The sequence below is a fragment of the Podarcis muralis genome, chromosome 6 (assembly GCF_964188315.1).
Source record: "Podarcis muralis chromosome 6, rPodMur119.hap1.1, whole genome shotgun sequence".
In the NCBI taxonomy this organism is placed as follows: Eukaryota; Metazoa; Chordata; class Lepidosauria; order Squamata; family Lacertidae; genus Podarcis; species Podarcis muralis.
In genome coordinates, this window is record NC_135660.1 from 16,944,059 (window position 1) to 16,960,347 (window position 16,289).

The 16,289-nt window shown below is 40.6% G+C and overlaps 1 protein-coding gene across 5 annotated transcripts in view; it reads left to right on the top strand.

The window, feature by feature from the left end:
- PDCD10 (programmed cell death 10) overlaps positions 1-16,289 on the top strand; it is a 28,261-nt gene that overhangs the window by 7,525 nt on the left and 4,447 nt on the right. For all 5 annotated transcript variants that reach the window (XM_028731475.2, XM_077929793.1, XM_028731478.2 and 2 more), the window contains exons 2-6: positions 4,001-4,212; positions 5,251-5,304; positions 9,189-9,306; positions 9,756-9,882; positions 16,056-16,134. In XM_028731475.2, coding sequence (XP_028587308.1) covers positions 4,117-4,212; positions 5,251-5,304; positions 9,189-9,306; positions 9,756-9,882; positions 16,056-16,134 — 474 coding nt within the window. In that variant the 5' untranslated portion in view covers positions 4,001-4,116. The remainder of the gene's footprint in view (positions 1-4,000; positions 4,213-5,250; positions 5,305-9,188; positions 9,307-9,755; positions 9,883-16,055; positions 16,135-16,289) is intronic.

Consider the following 16,289-nt stretch of genomic DNA (forward strand, 5'->3'; position numbering starts at 1 on the left):
GGCACCTGAGAGTTTTTTGGGAGCAGAAGATGGTGTTCATTTCATTAGCCCAAAATGTTCTTTTGAAATCCACTTTCAGCTATTTTCAGAAATCCTGACTGGAGGCTGCAGTCTCTTCTAAAGCATGAGTGTTAATTTCTGTAAAAAGCTAAGTGTAGAAATAGTGTACGCCAACTTGGCTTGGCAGTATGTTTGTACTTTGGCCAAATACACAGCTGCCAGCTTCTATTTGCTTTTCTATTTGGCTTGCATGCTGAGAGAATATACATTAGAAAATTGGTCAAGGTTAATTGCCTTGCTGTAGCTTCCCCTAAGCTTTTTGTCTGTAAACCAGTAAATTTACTGCAGTGTAGCTAGACAGATGTCATCTTCCTTCTTCAAAACTTAACCTTTCTTTGCTAGGGAAATGCTGAATTTAGCGTGAGGTTAGATAAAACCAGCCTTGCAGGCAGTACTTGTGGAGTTGGTTATCCTCATGTCTCATAAGAAGAGTCTGCAAGTGGTCCATCTAGTCCTGCATCCTGCTCTCAAACTAGTTAAGCAGATCCCTATGGGAAGCAGACAAGCAGAAGCAGAGTATAACAATCCCCACTTGTGATTCACAGCAACTGGCATGCTGCTTTGACAGTGGATGTAGAACATTGTAGCTAGTAGCCCTTGATAGGCTTAACCTACATGAATTTGTCTAATCCTCTTTTAAAGCCATCCAAGTTGGCGACCATCACTACTACTTGTGGGTGAAAACTCCAGAGTTGTAACTGTAATAATAATAATAATAATAATAATAATAATAATAATAATAATAATAATATTATTCTTATTTATACCCCTCCCATCTGTCTATGTGCTGTGTGAAGAAGTACTTTCTTTTGTCTGTCCTGAAACTTCCAGTGTTCAGCTTCATTGGATGTCCCTGAGTTCTAGTGTTATGAGAGAGGATGAAAAACTTTGCTCTGTCCACTTTATTTGCACCATGCATAATTTCATGCACTTCTACCAAATCTCCGCTTACTCACTTTCCCCCTTAAACTAAAACCCCCTTTCCTCATAGAGGTTGTTCCATCCCTTTGATCATTTTGCTTGTCTTTTTCTGAGCCTTTTCCATCTTTACAATGGCCTTTTTGAGATGAGGCAACCAGAACTCTGCGTATTACATCAAGTGTGATCCCTCCATAGATTGGTAAATTGGCATTGTGATATTTGCAATTTTGTTTTCAATTCCTTTCCTAATGATCCCTATAATGGAATTTGTCTTTTTCACAGCTTCTGTACATTGGATTAACATATTCACTGAATTATCCACTTTGACTCCAAGGACTTGTTGCTGGCCATTAAACCCCATGAGCATATATGTGAAATATTTTTGGTCCAATGTGCATCACTTTAAACTCTCTCTCCCCCCCCCCCCATTTTCCTACCCATTTACTCATGCTTGGGTGAATGAATGTACTTGTTCAATACCTTATTAGATGAACCTGACATTCTAGAGGCTGTGCAGCTAACATTAACCTCAAAATGAGTTTTTTATACTTAAAGGTGAAGGAAATAAGAAAGGAGCTCTTGACTGAGGCAATGCATGGATAATGGAAGTTAGCTTTTGTATGAGACAGGATCATAAAGTGATTTGGTAGAAACTGGAGCAGTAATTTCCAACCTTTTCAGACTCGGCACTCTCCTTTAGTCCATCCTGAAATCTAGGAAACTTTGAATCTTTCTTTTGCCCTTTCTCCCTTCATTCCCCCTTACTTTCCATCTCCTTTGCTCACAGTTTCCACTGTACCACTTTATAGCTCAGTTGATTAGAGTGTGATGCTGATAACACCAAGGTTGCAAGTTCAGTACCCATACAGGACAGCTGCATATTCCTCCAAGGCAGGGGGTTGGAGTCAGTGTTACAACACATATATAAGCCAATTACCAAATGGCATCTTAAACCTAGGTTACAGTTGCTACAATGGATTGTTTAGGTGCCTTTCTTTTTGCTGTGGGAATTATTATCATTATTACTCATTTCTATATGGCTTTATATTTTAAACAAAAAAATCTCAAAGCAGTTTACAGCACATTAAAACATCAAATAAAACAATCCAGAATAAAACAAATTCAAGCTTAAAGGAAAATATTCCAGGTTTGCTTTACCCATATTTATTTACTTACTTAATTTATATAGCTCTCCCATAGCAGTACAGTGGTGCCTCGCAAGACGAAAAGAATCCATTCCGCGATTCTCTTCGTCTAGCGGTTTTTTCGTCTTGCGAAGCAAGCCCATTGACAGCTTAGCGGATTAGCGCTACAGCGCTCTAGCGGCTTTTCGTGATCAGCTGTTAAGCGGGTTATCAGCGGAACAGCTGATAAGCGGCTTAGGAAAAGGGGGGGGAGCGGAAAAAACCCCGTGGGGACGCGCAAGATTTTTTCGTCTTGCGAAGCAACCCCATAGGGGTTTCGTCTAGCGGGTTTTCCGTCTTGCGAGGCGTTCGTCTTGCGGGGCACCACTGTATTCTAGGAAGCCAGTGTGGTATAGTGATTAGAATGTCAAACTAGGACCTGGAAGATCAGGGTTCAAATCCCCACTCAAGTCATAAAACTCACCGGGTGACCTTGGTTCAGTCACAGTCTCTTAGCCTACCTCACAGGGACATTGTAGGTATTAACTGAGATGGGGAGGAAAGCATATACTGTAGTCCATGGAGAAAAGGGTGGGATATAAATGCAATAAATAAGTTCTTCTGCTTACCTGCTTAAAAAAGCTGGAGGGGCCAGAGATGTCAGTTGCCAACCTGGCATCCAGAGATCTCTGCATGGTCGCAATTGGACCCGTGTCAGTCACGAAACAAGTCTTCGGCCTGTACGATTTTGAACAGTGGTTGGACTAGATGATCCTCAGAGTCCCTTCCAACTCTACAATTCTATGATTCTTCCTTGCTTTTTCTCTTATCAGTTTAACATATAACCTAAAAAAGAGATTGTGTTGCTTTGTGACTCAATTTGGGTTGAAGGCAACCCGCTAGTGTTGCCTGGGTCACTGGTTGAAGCCCAATGGACTAGATTAATTTTACCTGTCATATTATTAAAATCCCATTTAATAGATATTTTGAAACATATATGTCCTCCACAAACTTCTCATGAGGATAAAAAAATATTTCAGATGTGTCAGAGTTGGCATACTTAATTGTTAAGATCAAATTTTTAGGCATACACTTGGTTAATGCTTTTCCAGCATAGTTTTTCATATCCTCCGTGAAATAGGAGTAATTCCTTACCAATACTTGAAATTCAGGTCCACTGTTCTCTGGGCTGGGCTGGGCTGGGCTGGGCAGGGCAGGGTGGAGGATCTCAAACCAGATTTGGTTTCATGAACCATTATTTTCCATTGAGCTAACAGTTGCTGGCACACCCTTATGAAAACAGAGCTTGAGACTTTTGTTTGTTTTAAAGCAACCTAAGCATAGAGGTTTGTGTAGCTTTTTGTACATTTTAAACTTATTACAGCATAGTCATACCTATACAGTAAATCTGTTAAATAGACCATCGGCTATTGCCTTTGCAGATGACATTATGCTGGCATACATACAGCTTACATGTTACTTGCTATTTTGGGGCTGTTCGATCACTTTCCAAGCAAGTCACTGTTGGATGTATGACTAACTTCGCTAGCGCTGATGAACGCTTACTGTATAAATTGTAAAAATAGTATTGACCTTTAGCATTTTAAAGACATCATTTCTCATTTTCATTGCTCTTTTCAAGAAAGTGGCTGAAATGAGAACTTGTGATAAATCCTCAAGAACTGCATTAATTGCATACAGATCATCAGCTAACCTGCAGCACATTTGAACTTTGATTAGAAGGGAACTGAGCTCATTGGGGCAGTACTGAATCTACTGCATTACATTTTTGGTAGTACTTCTTGTCTGAAAAGTGATACTGATCATAATGAAGCCTTCTCTCTCTCTCTCTCTCTCTCTCTCTCTCTCTCTCTCTCTCTCTCTCTTCCTTCCAGGGTAGTTTTTTAAAGTGCTCTAAGCATTCTGATACAACTAGAAGAAAGAAGAAACGCTTCATTGAATGAGAAGTCCACTGCTTTGATAGCCATTTTCTTCAAGAGTGGGTCTTTGAATGAGGATGACAATGGAAGAGATGAAGAATGAAGCAGAGACCACTTCTATGGTTTCCATGCCTCTCTATGCTGTTATGTATCCTGTCTTTAATGAGGTAACATGCCTTCTAGTTGATTTTCTATGTATTACAGTGTTTGGGAAGCAGGAGGTTAGAGGATACCCTAACATACTGTTTATACTTGGTAAGCTAACATTTTCTACCAAGTCTTTACAAACTGCACTAATGAGTCCTGCTTTCTATCTTTCTTTGGCTTGGCTTATTTCCATGAAATCAATATCTATAACCTTAACTTTTTTGGCCCCAGTTTGTTTCTTAGTTCTGGCATTCTTTTCAGGACTTATATGCTCTCAAGATACTTCTCAGCATATGCAAGTTTCTGAAATGTAAACTCACTTGGTTTTAATTAGTATCCAGGTTTTAGGCAGCCACAGAGATGGCAGAAAGTCTTGTACTATGTTTCTGCAGTTTCACAGAATTGACCTGTTTTAAAATGGTAAAATCCAGAAATATTTGCTGATCCAGGAAGCTGGAACTTTTGTTTTTGTTTAAGTATTCAAGGGAACAGCCCTTCTCTGGTGTGCATTTAAGAAAAACATATATAAATATTAAATTATCTTTACAATTATTACACACTCCTTGGAAGTATAAGCATCTCATTATGTCTGTCTATAATCTGTGTTCCAGTTGTCACCCTTGAGTCTGTTAAACACGACTGTAAATCTTTAGGGAGTCCTTTTTTTGTCTGTCCTATGAATGGATTGTTGCAATGCATCACTGCACCACCCCTGGTTGTATGTTAGTCAAAACCTTGGCCTTTGTGGAAATGGTTCTCCACCAGCTGTCAAATTCTACCAGCTAACCAGTAATTTTCAGGTCTTTGCTCCATTCACAACCATTTTGCCATGTGAATATAGAGAGCAAAAAATCACCATGCTATCTAATTTTATGCTTATAAGTGGCTGTGTGAACCCTTAATTTTGAGCTGAGAGACGGTGTCTGCTACTCTTAAACATAGAATCAGCTTAAGTAAGTTGACAGAAAATTTGGAAGTGGAGTTTCATAAGGCAAAGTGTTTTTTGTTTTGCATGTTTTATATTAGTGTAACAATTTACTTTTAACTCCACCTTGCAGCTAGAACGAGTAAATCTATCTGCAGCTCAGACACTGAGAGCAGCTTTTATTAAGGTAAGAATAATTAACATTGTGTGTATTTGTACATGAGCTTCATACAGCAATGTAAAAATTGGATTAACTGCATACTGGATTTAGCTACTGGTCTTGTTCTGTCCTGATCCATTACTTTTCTTCTCCCTAGGGACCCCAAACAAATTCCCATTTCCTGCACTAATTAGCATGCATCTGGTTGAGACAGGCAGAAAGCTATCTGCTGTTTGGCTATAGCTCGGATGTGAAGCATCTGCTTTGCATGCTAAAGGTCCTAGTTAAATTCTGGTATCTTTGGTAGGAATTGTGAATGACCTTTGCAGAGACATTGAAGATCTTCTAGAGTAGAAGTATTGGGCTAGATACCCTGACTTGGTCTAACTTCATAAGTTAAATGCCTATGCCCTATGGCATTGGTGATGTATTCCAGATTTGCAGACATTTAAGGAGATTCTGCTCCTTTTCTCTGACCTTGCTATTCCAGTCTCCCATTTCAAACCTGGTCCCATTCATGCTCTCTCCTCTTCCTGTCATTTACTGTATTGTTTCCCTGGTCACAAAAGGCTTAAAAGGGTTCCCTCTCACAGTACTTTAAAGGAGATACAACAGAGATAGCCATGGCTTTGGTTTTGAGGTCTGAGAAGTGAGTTGGAATTAGCCCACCTTTGCTTCCCACCCTTTGGAAAGACTGCTGTGGCATTCATTGGGCTGTGTTTCTTAAAGAGCCTAGAAATGCAGCTGTGATTATCCCTTGGTATCTGTTTTCTTCCTTGGGCTAGAGCACAAAGAGCATGGTGGGAAGTCCAATGAGTTTTTCCACTCATTGTAGTTCCTGGGACAGTTGCTGCTTGAACCAAAGAAATTAGAAAGCATGGCTTTATATTCTGGGGGCTGCGACCTTGGCCACTGTTTAAAAGAACTGCAAGTGTCTCAAATAAAATGATTTAGATTTTGTTATGTGAAAACCAATCATGCCTCTAACAAATGCGTAAAATGAAATATAGTCATAGTTAAACACTTCATATCAAAATTATTTGTTACTCAGTATTGTAAACTTTAGGGATGCGGGTGGCGCTGTGGGTTAAACCACAGAGCCTAGGACTTGCCGATCAGAAGGTCAGCGGTTTGAATCCCCGCAACAGCGTGAGCTCCCGTTGCTCGGTCCCTGCTCCTGCCAACCTAGCAGTTCGAAAGCACGTCAAAGTGCAAGTAGAGAAATAGGTACCGCTCCTGCGGGAAGGTAAACAATGTTTCCGTACACTGCTCTGGCTCTCCAGGAGCGGCTTAGTCATGCTGGCCACATGACCCGGGGGCTGTACGCCGGCTCCCTCGGCCAATGAAGCGAGATAAGCACCACAACCCCAGAGTCAGTCATGACTGGACCTAATGGTCAGGGGTCCTTTTACCTTTACCTATTGTAAACTTTAATAATCAGCAGTGCTCTTTTGCCACAAGCTTTTGGCTTGTTACTTACAACCTTGTATTTTGAATGAGCACAATTGCACTCTTTGTAAATCAGTTGCACATTTTTTCTTCTAGTAGAAGTGGGCTTTATTTATGGATAAGAAGTTATGGTTAAATTTCTGGCCCTATAAAAAAAATACTGCCAAATTGTATGGCTTATGTTCAGATTGTCCCATTTCTTGTCTAGGAGTACAGCTTAACTTTGACAGCATGTAAGCTCGGTGCTTTTTCTTCTACCTTCTGTCACTAAGCGGACATGAATTACTGAAGCATAACTGCACCAGTTTAAGCAACTTCACTCCCAACATTTTTTTGTTTTTGGTAGAGATATTACGGCTTCTGAAATGCTTGGTTTCCAGGGACAAGGAACTAAAATACTTCTTGATATGGCATTAGTAGAATTTGCTTTGAAAGTACTATACTCCTTTTTGTGTGCCCATGGTTCAAGAAGAAATTTTGGCAACTTAAAAGACTCAAGTGTGTACCTGGGAATATTGTATCTTTAAGCAAAAGATGTAAAACACTCTTCTCAACTAGCTAACTTTAGTTTAGGAAACAGTTGGTTATGGGGCTTTGTTGACACTCTGAAATGCTTTAAGAAAATTCATCCAGTAGGAAAAGAAGCTATATTCTTATGCTTCAATGAGGAAGGTTTTATGTTTGACATCGGGAACATGAATCTAGAAGCTTCAGGATTTGCCCTCAAAAGATTTCACAAACCCAGTTGGCACTTAGAAATTTCCCCCTTCAAACACGTACCCTTTTCTGCCATGCTGAATTGCAAATTGCTTTTGAAAGTCCCCTTAATTTCTTGAAAGGCTTGCCATGCAACATGGGAGGCCGCTGTTTAAAGGCAAACAATATCAAAAGACACACTGAGCAGACAGAATTAGCAATCTGGTTCTCTGGATTGTGGCCCATAAGAGTAGATGAGCAATGTCTGTCTGGGGAGCTTTTGGAATCTTCCTTTATGGTTGGGCAGGCATCTTTCTGTTAAGTTAATGCTACAGAGGTCCTTTGGGCATCTCCATCTAGCACCGGGGTGGGGGGCTGCTGGTTCAGGAAGCAATGACTTGCATGCTGCAGTTTGGCTTGTATGAGAGCTACTTCACAAGCACATTTCAATAATAATAATAATAATAATAATAATAATAATAATAATAATAATGTTTATTATCAATGTACAACCTGTGTACAATAAAATTAACCAAGCCTTCCCACCCCCCACAAACACTCAGTCTCATTGCACTCTGTGTGCTTGTCGCACAACACACCAACCCCGAAAGTCAGTTGTACTATATTATTTTCCATTCAGCAGCCTAACAGCCCACTGATAGAAACTGTTTTTAGCCTGTTGGTACGACTGATTATACTTCTATATCTCCTGCCCGAGGGTAGAAGATTAAAGAGGTACTGGCTGGGGTGTGAATCGTCCCTGATTTTGCACACCACTAAAGCCAACAAATTCATTCAGCCTTTGGCTTTTGACCTGGCAGGGTCTCCCAGTGTAAAAGGGGAAAGGGCACTTGGTGATGTCTCCTTAGCGGTCCTCCTTTGGTGATGCAGTAGATAGTGTCCCATTCCTTTAGCCTGGTGGACTGGGTTAGGGAGGGACAGAAGATCAATACAGTATTTGTGGCCTAGGATAGCCTGTCTCTGGCCTGGGATTTGGAGTTTACCTTTAGATTCTGTTCTGAGAAACAAGCATGTGAAGTGGGAGTGCAGATTTCCTTGTTTATAATTGAGAGGAATTTGGGCACAGGTGTGTGGAGCAGAAAGTATCAATCTTACTTCATAGTTTGTATAGTCATTACTGTGCTGGTTGACTGTTACTACTTCATGTTATATCCTCTGTAAAAAGCTAAAAAATCAATACCGTAAAAGCACTCTGAGGAAAGTGTAAGACATGGGATGTAGGAAATGTGAGGTTTTGCAGCTCCTTTTTACCCTCTGTGGAGTTCATTATCTCCTGTTACTGTTACAAGATATGCACATTGCTAGCTGTTGAAAAAGTTATTCTGGTGTATCTAAAGATAAGAGCTATGAAGATAAGTTGAACATACCTAATTCTGTGCAGCCTATAATGTTGTAGGGACTTAAATGTAATCATGTATATAAGTCTGTCCCTTAATTTCAGTTGGGTTAAAAAGAAGAAAGGTTGTTATAGTGCATAGAAATAAATGTTGCACAGAAATAAATGAAATGGCTTACTGGGCAAAGTTACAAATGAAAAATGTTGATGCAGTCCAAGAAATATAGGTCTTCCTTTCAAGGAGAAAATGGTGGTGCAGAACTGGATGTTTATTATGATGCAGTGCTGCTTGGTTAGCTTTTAAAAACATAATTTTGAATTTAGAACCTGTAGTGATTCTTGGATATCTTTTGCTGGGTGCAAATTGACTGTTGGTGTACTAAATAAATAAAACTTATTTGAAATGCAGGCTGAGAAGGAAAATCCAGGTCTCACACAAGATATCATCATAAAAATTTTGGAGAAAAAAAGTGTTGAAGTTAACTTTACTGAGTCTCTCCTGCGCATGGCAGCTGACGACGTAGAAGGTATTTCTGCTAAACTTCTGTGATTGTGCTGATTGATACTACTCTTATCATGAAATATGTTTTTTATTTTTTTTAAGAGATGAAAAATAATTGTGAGTTCAACAGAAGTGCAGTTTGAATGCAAATCCAGGATTTTGTTCTGTTTACTGGCTCTGAAATACCCCTCATACACCTAGAGCACCATTTGCTTATCCTGCTTTGGCATGTCTGTCCCTCAAGCATCCTTCAGGCAGTCAGGCACATGTCTTAGGACTTTAGTTACCTACATTGTCTTACACTGAAGATGGAAAACCGGGTGGGTTCATAGTTCAGTTCTTGCCCACCATGTGCATTGTGCATTTGGTACTGGTGTGGTTTTTGGGGAGACTCAGGCTCAAATCCCCACTGAAAAAGAAAACTAATCTTATTGCAGTAAGTAACCAATTTCTTTCTCTCTCACACCCCCTCAGAGTATATGATTGAAAGGCCAGAGCCAGAATTCCAAGACTTAAATGAAAAGGCACGAGCACTTAAACAGATTCTCAGTAAGATTCCAGATGAAATCAATGACAGAGTGAGGTTTCTTCAGACAATCAAGTAAGTGCTCCTGTCTAAACTAGTTTGCTGATCCAAGCAGAAGACTTTCCTTAAACCTATCTTTTATGCTGGTCTCCCCCCCCCCCCTTTGTATTTTTTGCTTACAGTTTATATGTAGTGTAGCATGTAGTGTTTTTAAATTATGGTTTTTATCATTTTAGTGTACGGTGCTTGTGAAATTTTGCTTCAAAATTAAATTTTCTTTCTGTCTGCTGTTCAAGCTGTGGATAGACTTTAACCGCTTCAGTGCTAATAGTGGCTACAGCAGCTTAACCAGCATCTGTTACTTGGCAATGGACAGCAATGCCAGTTTTGCCCAGTTTGCCGTGATAAACTCTTAACTTATAATAGTACTTTAAGCTTTCCATTAGATTTTTTAAAAATGGGCTTCCTCTAACCTTAAGGGAACCATGTGCCAGTTTGCATTATAGCTTTACCAAGTTTTTAAAAAATTGTTAAAGTCTTTAGGGTAAAGAGGCTGTCACAGTGTCTACCTAAAGAGTAGCTATGATGGGCACTAGAAGCAACTGACTTCCAGTGGTGCCAAGACCCATATGTGCAGCTGTTTTTATTTATTTAATCAGTTTATATTCTGCCCTTCCTCCTAAAAGAGCCCACAGTGGCAAACAACAAGTGATAATAAAACATCTCAGAAACAGTTCCAGTGCAGATGAAAAACTGGGAAAGATCTCTACTTAAAAGGCTGCTGGGAAGAGGAAGGTCTTCAGTAGGCACTGAAAACACAACATAATATTTAAAGGGAGGGGATTCCAAAGGGTAGGTGTCAGAACTCTGAATAAGATGGTTTCTGCAGAGCATAGTGATTGATGAAATAATATTTCAGGTATTCTGGTCCAAGCTGTATGGGGTTTGATATGTTAAAACCAGTGCCTTGAAGTTAGCCTGGTAGCCAAGTGACAGCCAATGCAGTTATTTACCGCAGGATAATGTGTTGGCAATCTCCTGCCCCAGTGAGCCGTTGACCTGCCACATTTTGTACCACCTGCCGCTTTTGGACCAACTTTATGGGCAGCCCCACATAGAGCATGTTGTAGACATCCAGCCTGGAGGTTTACCAGCACATGGGTGACAGTGTTCAAGCTATCGTGGTCCAGAATGATCATAACTTCCTTTATCAGCCAGTAAAAGGCAGTCCTAGTCAGTGAAGTCACCTGGGCCTATAGAATAAAGGTGGATCCAGGAGCATTCCCAGACTACAAACCTGTTTTTTCAAGGGGAGTAAAATCCCATCAAATGCAGGTCACTGACCAAAATGTCTGTCTTGCCAGAATTTAGAGACAATTTGGCCCTCTCATCTAGGCACTGGTCCAGACTGACCCTGGCGCTCAAACTTACGATCTAGCATACACCCCCACTAGAATATCAAAGGATGTAAAAGTCAACAAGGCGGGAGTGATGCTTTATCAGATGACTCTACGCCTCAATTTAATAATATTAAACGGCAGGTGTCCTCCAGACATACCAGGAGAGTTCACCCACCTGGGGTTAAAATCCAACAGTGTTCTCGACTATGTTTTGGTTTCCCGGGATCTATTTTTGAATGTCACCTCCTTTAAAATTGATAATGCCCAATTTAGTGACCATCTTCCCCTGACAACCAAGTTATGTGTTGACTGGCAGTTGCTCGACCGCTTCCACCCAATCCCGATGACTGTGGAGTCGTCCACTAAAGTAAAGGGGACTAGATGGTCCCCTGCCCTCGCTCATAGATATATGGATTTTATCAGAGAAAAGTTTTCTGGTGATCAGCCGGACGTAGGAATAGTCCCACGTGATCCTATTACCTGTTTGAACTCTTTTTCTTGCCTGATAGAAGTTTTAACTCGCTTTTTTATTTCTCCTACCTATGGAGTTAAAAAAGACTATTTTAAATTTGGCGCCCCTTGGTTCAACTCGGCTTGCAAACTAGCCAGACTCCATCTTCACACAATATACAATGACTATAAACTTTCCGGCGCTCCGGCTTTACCTCCATCTTATTCCCTGGCTAAAAAAGCATACAAACAGGCCCAGAAATCGGCCAAACGGGAATGGCATTCAAATCGTTGGCAGACTATAATTTCTGCCTCGAAATCTCATAACTCCCAGAAATTTTGGTCCTTAATAAAGGGAAGAAACACGAAATATCCCTTAACGGTGATCCCGGCCCCAACATGGGAGCAGTTCCTGAGAAAATATTTCTCAGTGGCAGAAGCTCCGGCCACTCATTGGAGACCTTCTAATCCCCTTCCCGTCTGGCCCAATACCGACCCTGCTGAAATCCTAGAATTGATAGCTGAGCTGAAAACTGGTAAGGCCCCTGGGCCAGATTTGGTCCCAGTTGAGGCCATAAAGCTTCATTCTGCATGGTGGGCAGGGATCTTAGCTAAAACGTTTGACGCAATAAATGCCACGGGCTTAATACCAGGAACATGGAAGGAGGCCATTATAATTCCTATCTACAAAAAAGGCCCTCCCGGTGACCCAGGGAATTATCGGAATATCAGTCTGCTATCGTCCATTGGGAAAATATATGCCCGTTTCTTGCTGACAAGGTTGATGAAGTGGTCAGTTGAGGCTGACCTGATTGGACATGAGCAAGCTGGATTTAGATCAAACCGATCCACAACAGACCAGGCAATTATTCTTTATCACTTAGCCCGGAAATACTCGACACCTCGACGGGGCCAACTTTGCGCAGCTTTCATAGATTTGAAAGCTGCGTTTGATAGTATTCCGAGGAAATTGCTATGGGATAAACTTGCCTGTTGGGGAATAGATAGAAGGCTCCTGTGGCTTATCTCCCAACTTCATGCCGGGTCCGTGGCCAGGGTGAGATTATCCCCTGCTGGAGACCTGACTAACCCAGTGCCAGTAAATAAGGGTGTACGCCAGGGTTGTATTTTAGCGCCGCTTCTTTTTAACTTATTTATCAGTGATATGAGGAACCCATTAGCCGTCGCACAAAAATTTATCCACACCCCTCGCATAGCTGATTACCGTTGTCCTTTACTTCTCTATGCAGATGACGCGGTACTACTCTCTTACTCTAGAGTGGGTTTAAGGAGGGCATTAAAGATTTTTGCGACATATTGCCATTCTAATCAACTGTCTATCAACCACACCAAGTCTAAAGTACTGATATTTTCAAGGAGTCGGAAACTTTATTCTTGGAAGCTGGAGGGCACGAAAATCGAACAAGTACATAAATTTAAATACTTAGGAATTTATTTTCAATATAATTTAGGGTGGAAAGTGCACATTGAATATCTTCAAAACAAGACAAAAGCCCTATCACACTCCCTCCTCCGTTTTTTTCTACTCTGAGGGGGCCTTATTCATCCCTGCGGCCTTGAAAGTGTATAGCATCAAAGTGATGGCCACAATGGCCTATGCTGCTCCTTTATGGGCTGCCTTTGCAAACCTCTCACCTTTAGAGACACTTCAAAGCCAATTCTTACGCCGACTTTTAAAATTACCAACATGCGTAAGTAATGCGGCCATTCGCTTAGAAATGAAGATCCCCTCAGTGGAGTTAGTCATATGGAGGAGAGTTTTGATCTATTGGATATCCCTATGGCATAAACTCCCGAACCACTATCTAATTCAATGCATGTGGCGGGATGACTTCACAAATTTGTGGTCAGGAAAAATCCATGCCAAATTGCTGTCCTATGAGATCTCGCCCACTGAATTGCTCAAACTGGATCTAAATGTGGCAAAAAGGTGTATAAATCAAAGGCTGGATGATGCGGAGCTATACCAAAATTTCGTAGCTGGTGGTGGAGCCTGCTCGCCGTTAAATTTCGGCATAACCCCTATCTACCGCGCTCCGTCCTACCTAACATCGCTTATGGCTGCGTCTCACCGTTATGCCTTCATTAGAGCTAGGTTCAATGTTTTTCCAACAAACGTGCTGAGACATAGATTCACTAAGGGCCAAGTCCCTTCAATGTGTGCTTGTGAAATGAAAACATCTGAATCTCTACATCATGTTATGTTTATCTGCCCTTTGTACAGTTCAGCCCGTGCTAGTATTCTAAACCCCATAATCCAGCCTATGGCTGACAAACCAGTAGACCTACAGCTTGCCTGGGTACTTCAAGATGTGGATCCTTATATTACCCTACAGGTTGCTAAATTCCTAACAGCCGTCCTCTCGCACAAGAGACGGAACGGAATGTTAGCTGATTATTGATAGTCACAAGAATTTTCTATAATGACATCAGATATTGTTTTTAGTGTAGTGCCAAAATTTTTTAATCTTAATCTTAAACTTTTTTATGAATGGCTAATATCCGTCCTTGTGAGTTGTGAACTGTGTTATACTACTTGTGGTTTGTATGAGTCCGCTGTTTTATTTGATTTGTTTTGTTGTGTTGTGCTTCATGATGGGCGTAATAGCCGAATAAACATTTGTTGTTGCTGATCAGCACTGGTCCAGAGCTTGCATGGCCTCTCAATTTAGATGTGCCCTGTGACATGGCATATTTAAAAACACTCCTATGTTTATGACTATAACTTTAAAACACTTTCTGCATTGCAGTGATGAGAAAGTAAAAGGCCACAATCCATGAGAGAGTTAAGCTTGCATGTTCATTTCAGTCATTTGATTGGAGCCAATTTTTTTTAAAAAAGCTTCAAATTAGTTTTGAGACTCATTTGGTGTAATTAACTTCTGTATAAGTTGATCCATGATTCCTTTGAATAGTTAAGCTAAAGGCACTTTGCCTATCGACAGGGCAGCAAAATTGAGCTCTCTGCAGATTGAGTAGGAGGGGGTTCTGCATACCTAGGGAGAGCTTCCAGATAGGCAGAAAAAATGTGCAAAAAATCATGTGCATGGTGCTGTAGCAGGTAGACTGAGAGCACACATTTTCTTGTCCCAGTTGCACTCCTTTACTTATTCAAGAATATTTGAAGTAGTTAAGCCCCCTTCTCCCCATACATTTAAAATACTCCTCCCCTTGAGAAGCATTTGTTAGGATCAGAGAGAAAGCACTTCCACAAATCTTAATTAATCCCTCCAGCTCCCATTAAGGTTCATCCTCTTAACCCAACTTTCCCACAATCTCTTCCTTATGTTGAAGTCACCAGCTGCAAGCATGATTGGTGTGACATAACTAATTTTTTTTTTTGGGGGGGGGTATTGAACAGCTTGCTGCCCGCAGAATCCCAAACCTAAAAAATGGGAAAGTCTATCCCAGTTGTGCAGTAGTACACATAGAAGACCTGCTACCCGGCTTCAGTTGCCAAATTATAATTGCAACTCTTTTGTGCCTTTGGGTTTAACGTGGCAGTTTGATAGGCATTTTTGAAGGTGAACTGCAAGGAAGCTGAAGTAGACCTGAATATGCTCAGTTACTCCAAACATCTTAATGTCACACTTGCTGGCTTGGGTGTAGATGCTTGTCTGAACCCTTCTCAGGCTATGATTTTAATTTCACATGTGACTTTGGGGAGGATTCTGTGGCTTTGGTTGTAATTGTGAAAACCCGAGAGTTGTCCACAGATCATAGTGTTAACTATCTTTTCTCTCTCCTGACCTCTATTAACCCCAGCGCAAGGCTGTTTAGTCTTGTTGTAGAGTGACCTTAAATTCTGCCAAGTTACAACAAGATGAAATTGTTTCCATTAATTCTGAGAGGGGCTACTGCCATCAAATTGCTTTCAATGATACTTGCTGTGACAGTTTTCTTCCAGGTGGTTTAACTTTATTTAAATGCCTAGAGACTTAGGTAGGACAAGATAACAGCCTCAATTCATGAGATCAGTGCTCACAAAATAGTTTAAGGTGAATCATGGGTCACTTTTTCATATCTGCTCATTTTATTCATAGTATATATTCAGAGTTCCTCTGAAGGGAGGGTATCATTCTGAGGATAGTCCAGAGCTCCTGCTGTGTAACACTATTGTGTCGAGTTCTAAATCCAGCAGATGCTACCTTTCCACATAGGAAGGCTTGCATTAAACCTAATTTGGACTTTGAAATGCTATATAATCTAATTAGTTCTTGGTGTTCACTCTTGCTGTGCCATATCTAAAACTCATTCTGTAAGACAGCAAATCCTTTAGAAATACATGTCAGACATAATTTTGGAAGTGATTAAAATTCTGCATTGAGTTAGTCTAATTTTAAAAGATGTTGCAATTATCTTTTCATTGCCAAATAGGGACATCGCCAGTGCAATAAAGGAACTTCTTGACACAGTAAATAATGTCTTCAAGAAATATCAATACCAGAACCGGAGGGTATGTGAATTAAATTCTGCTATGTTGGCTTGTCAGAAATATAAACATATTAACTATAAATATTAAAGGATCCGCAGTTTATAATGCTTGGATGGTGGGAATTGTAAATCATTTCAACAACCACTGGCAGTTAAGACAAATAAACTTGCAGAGGA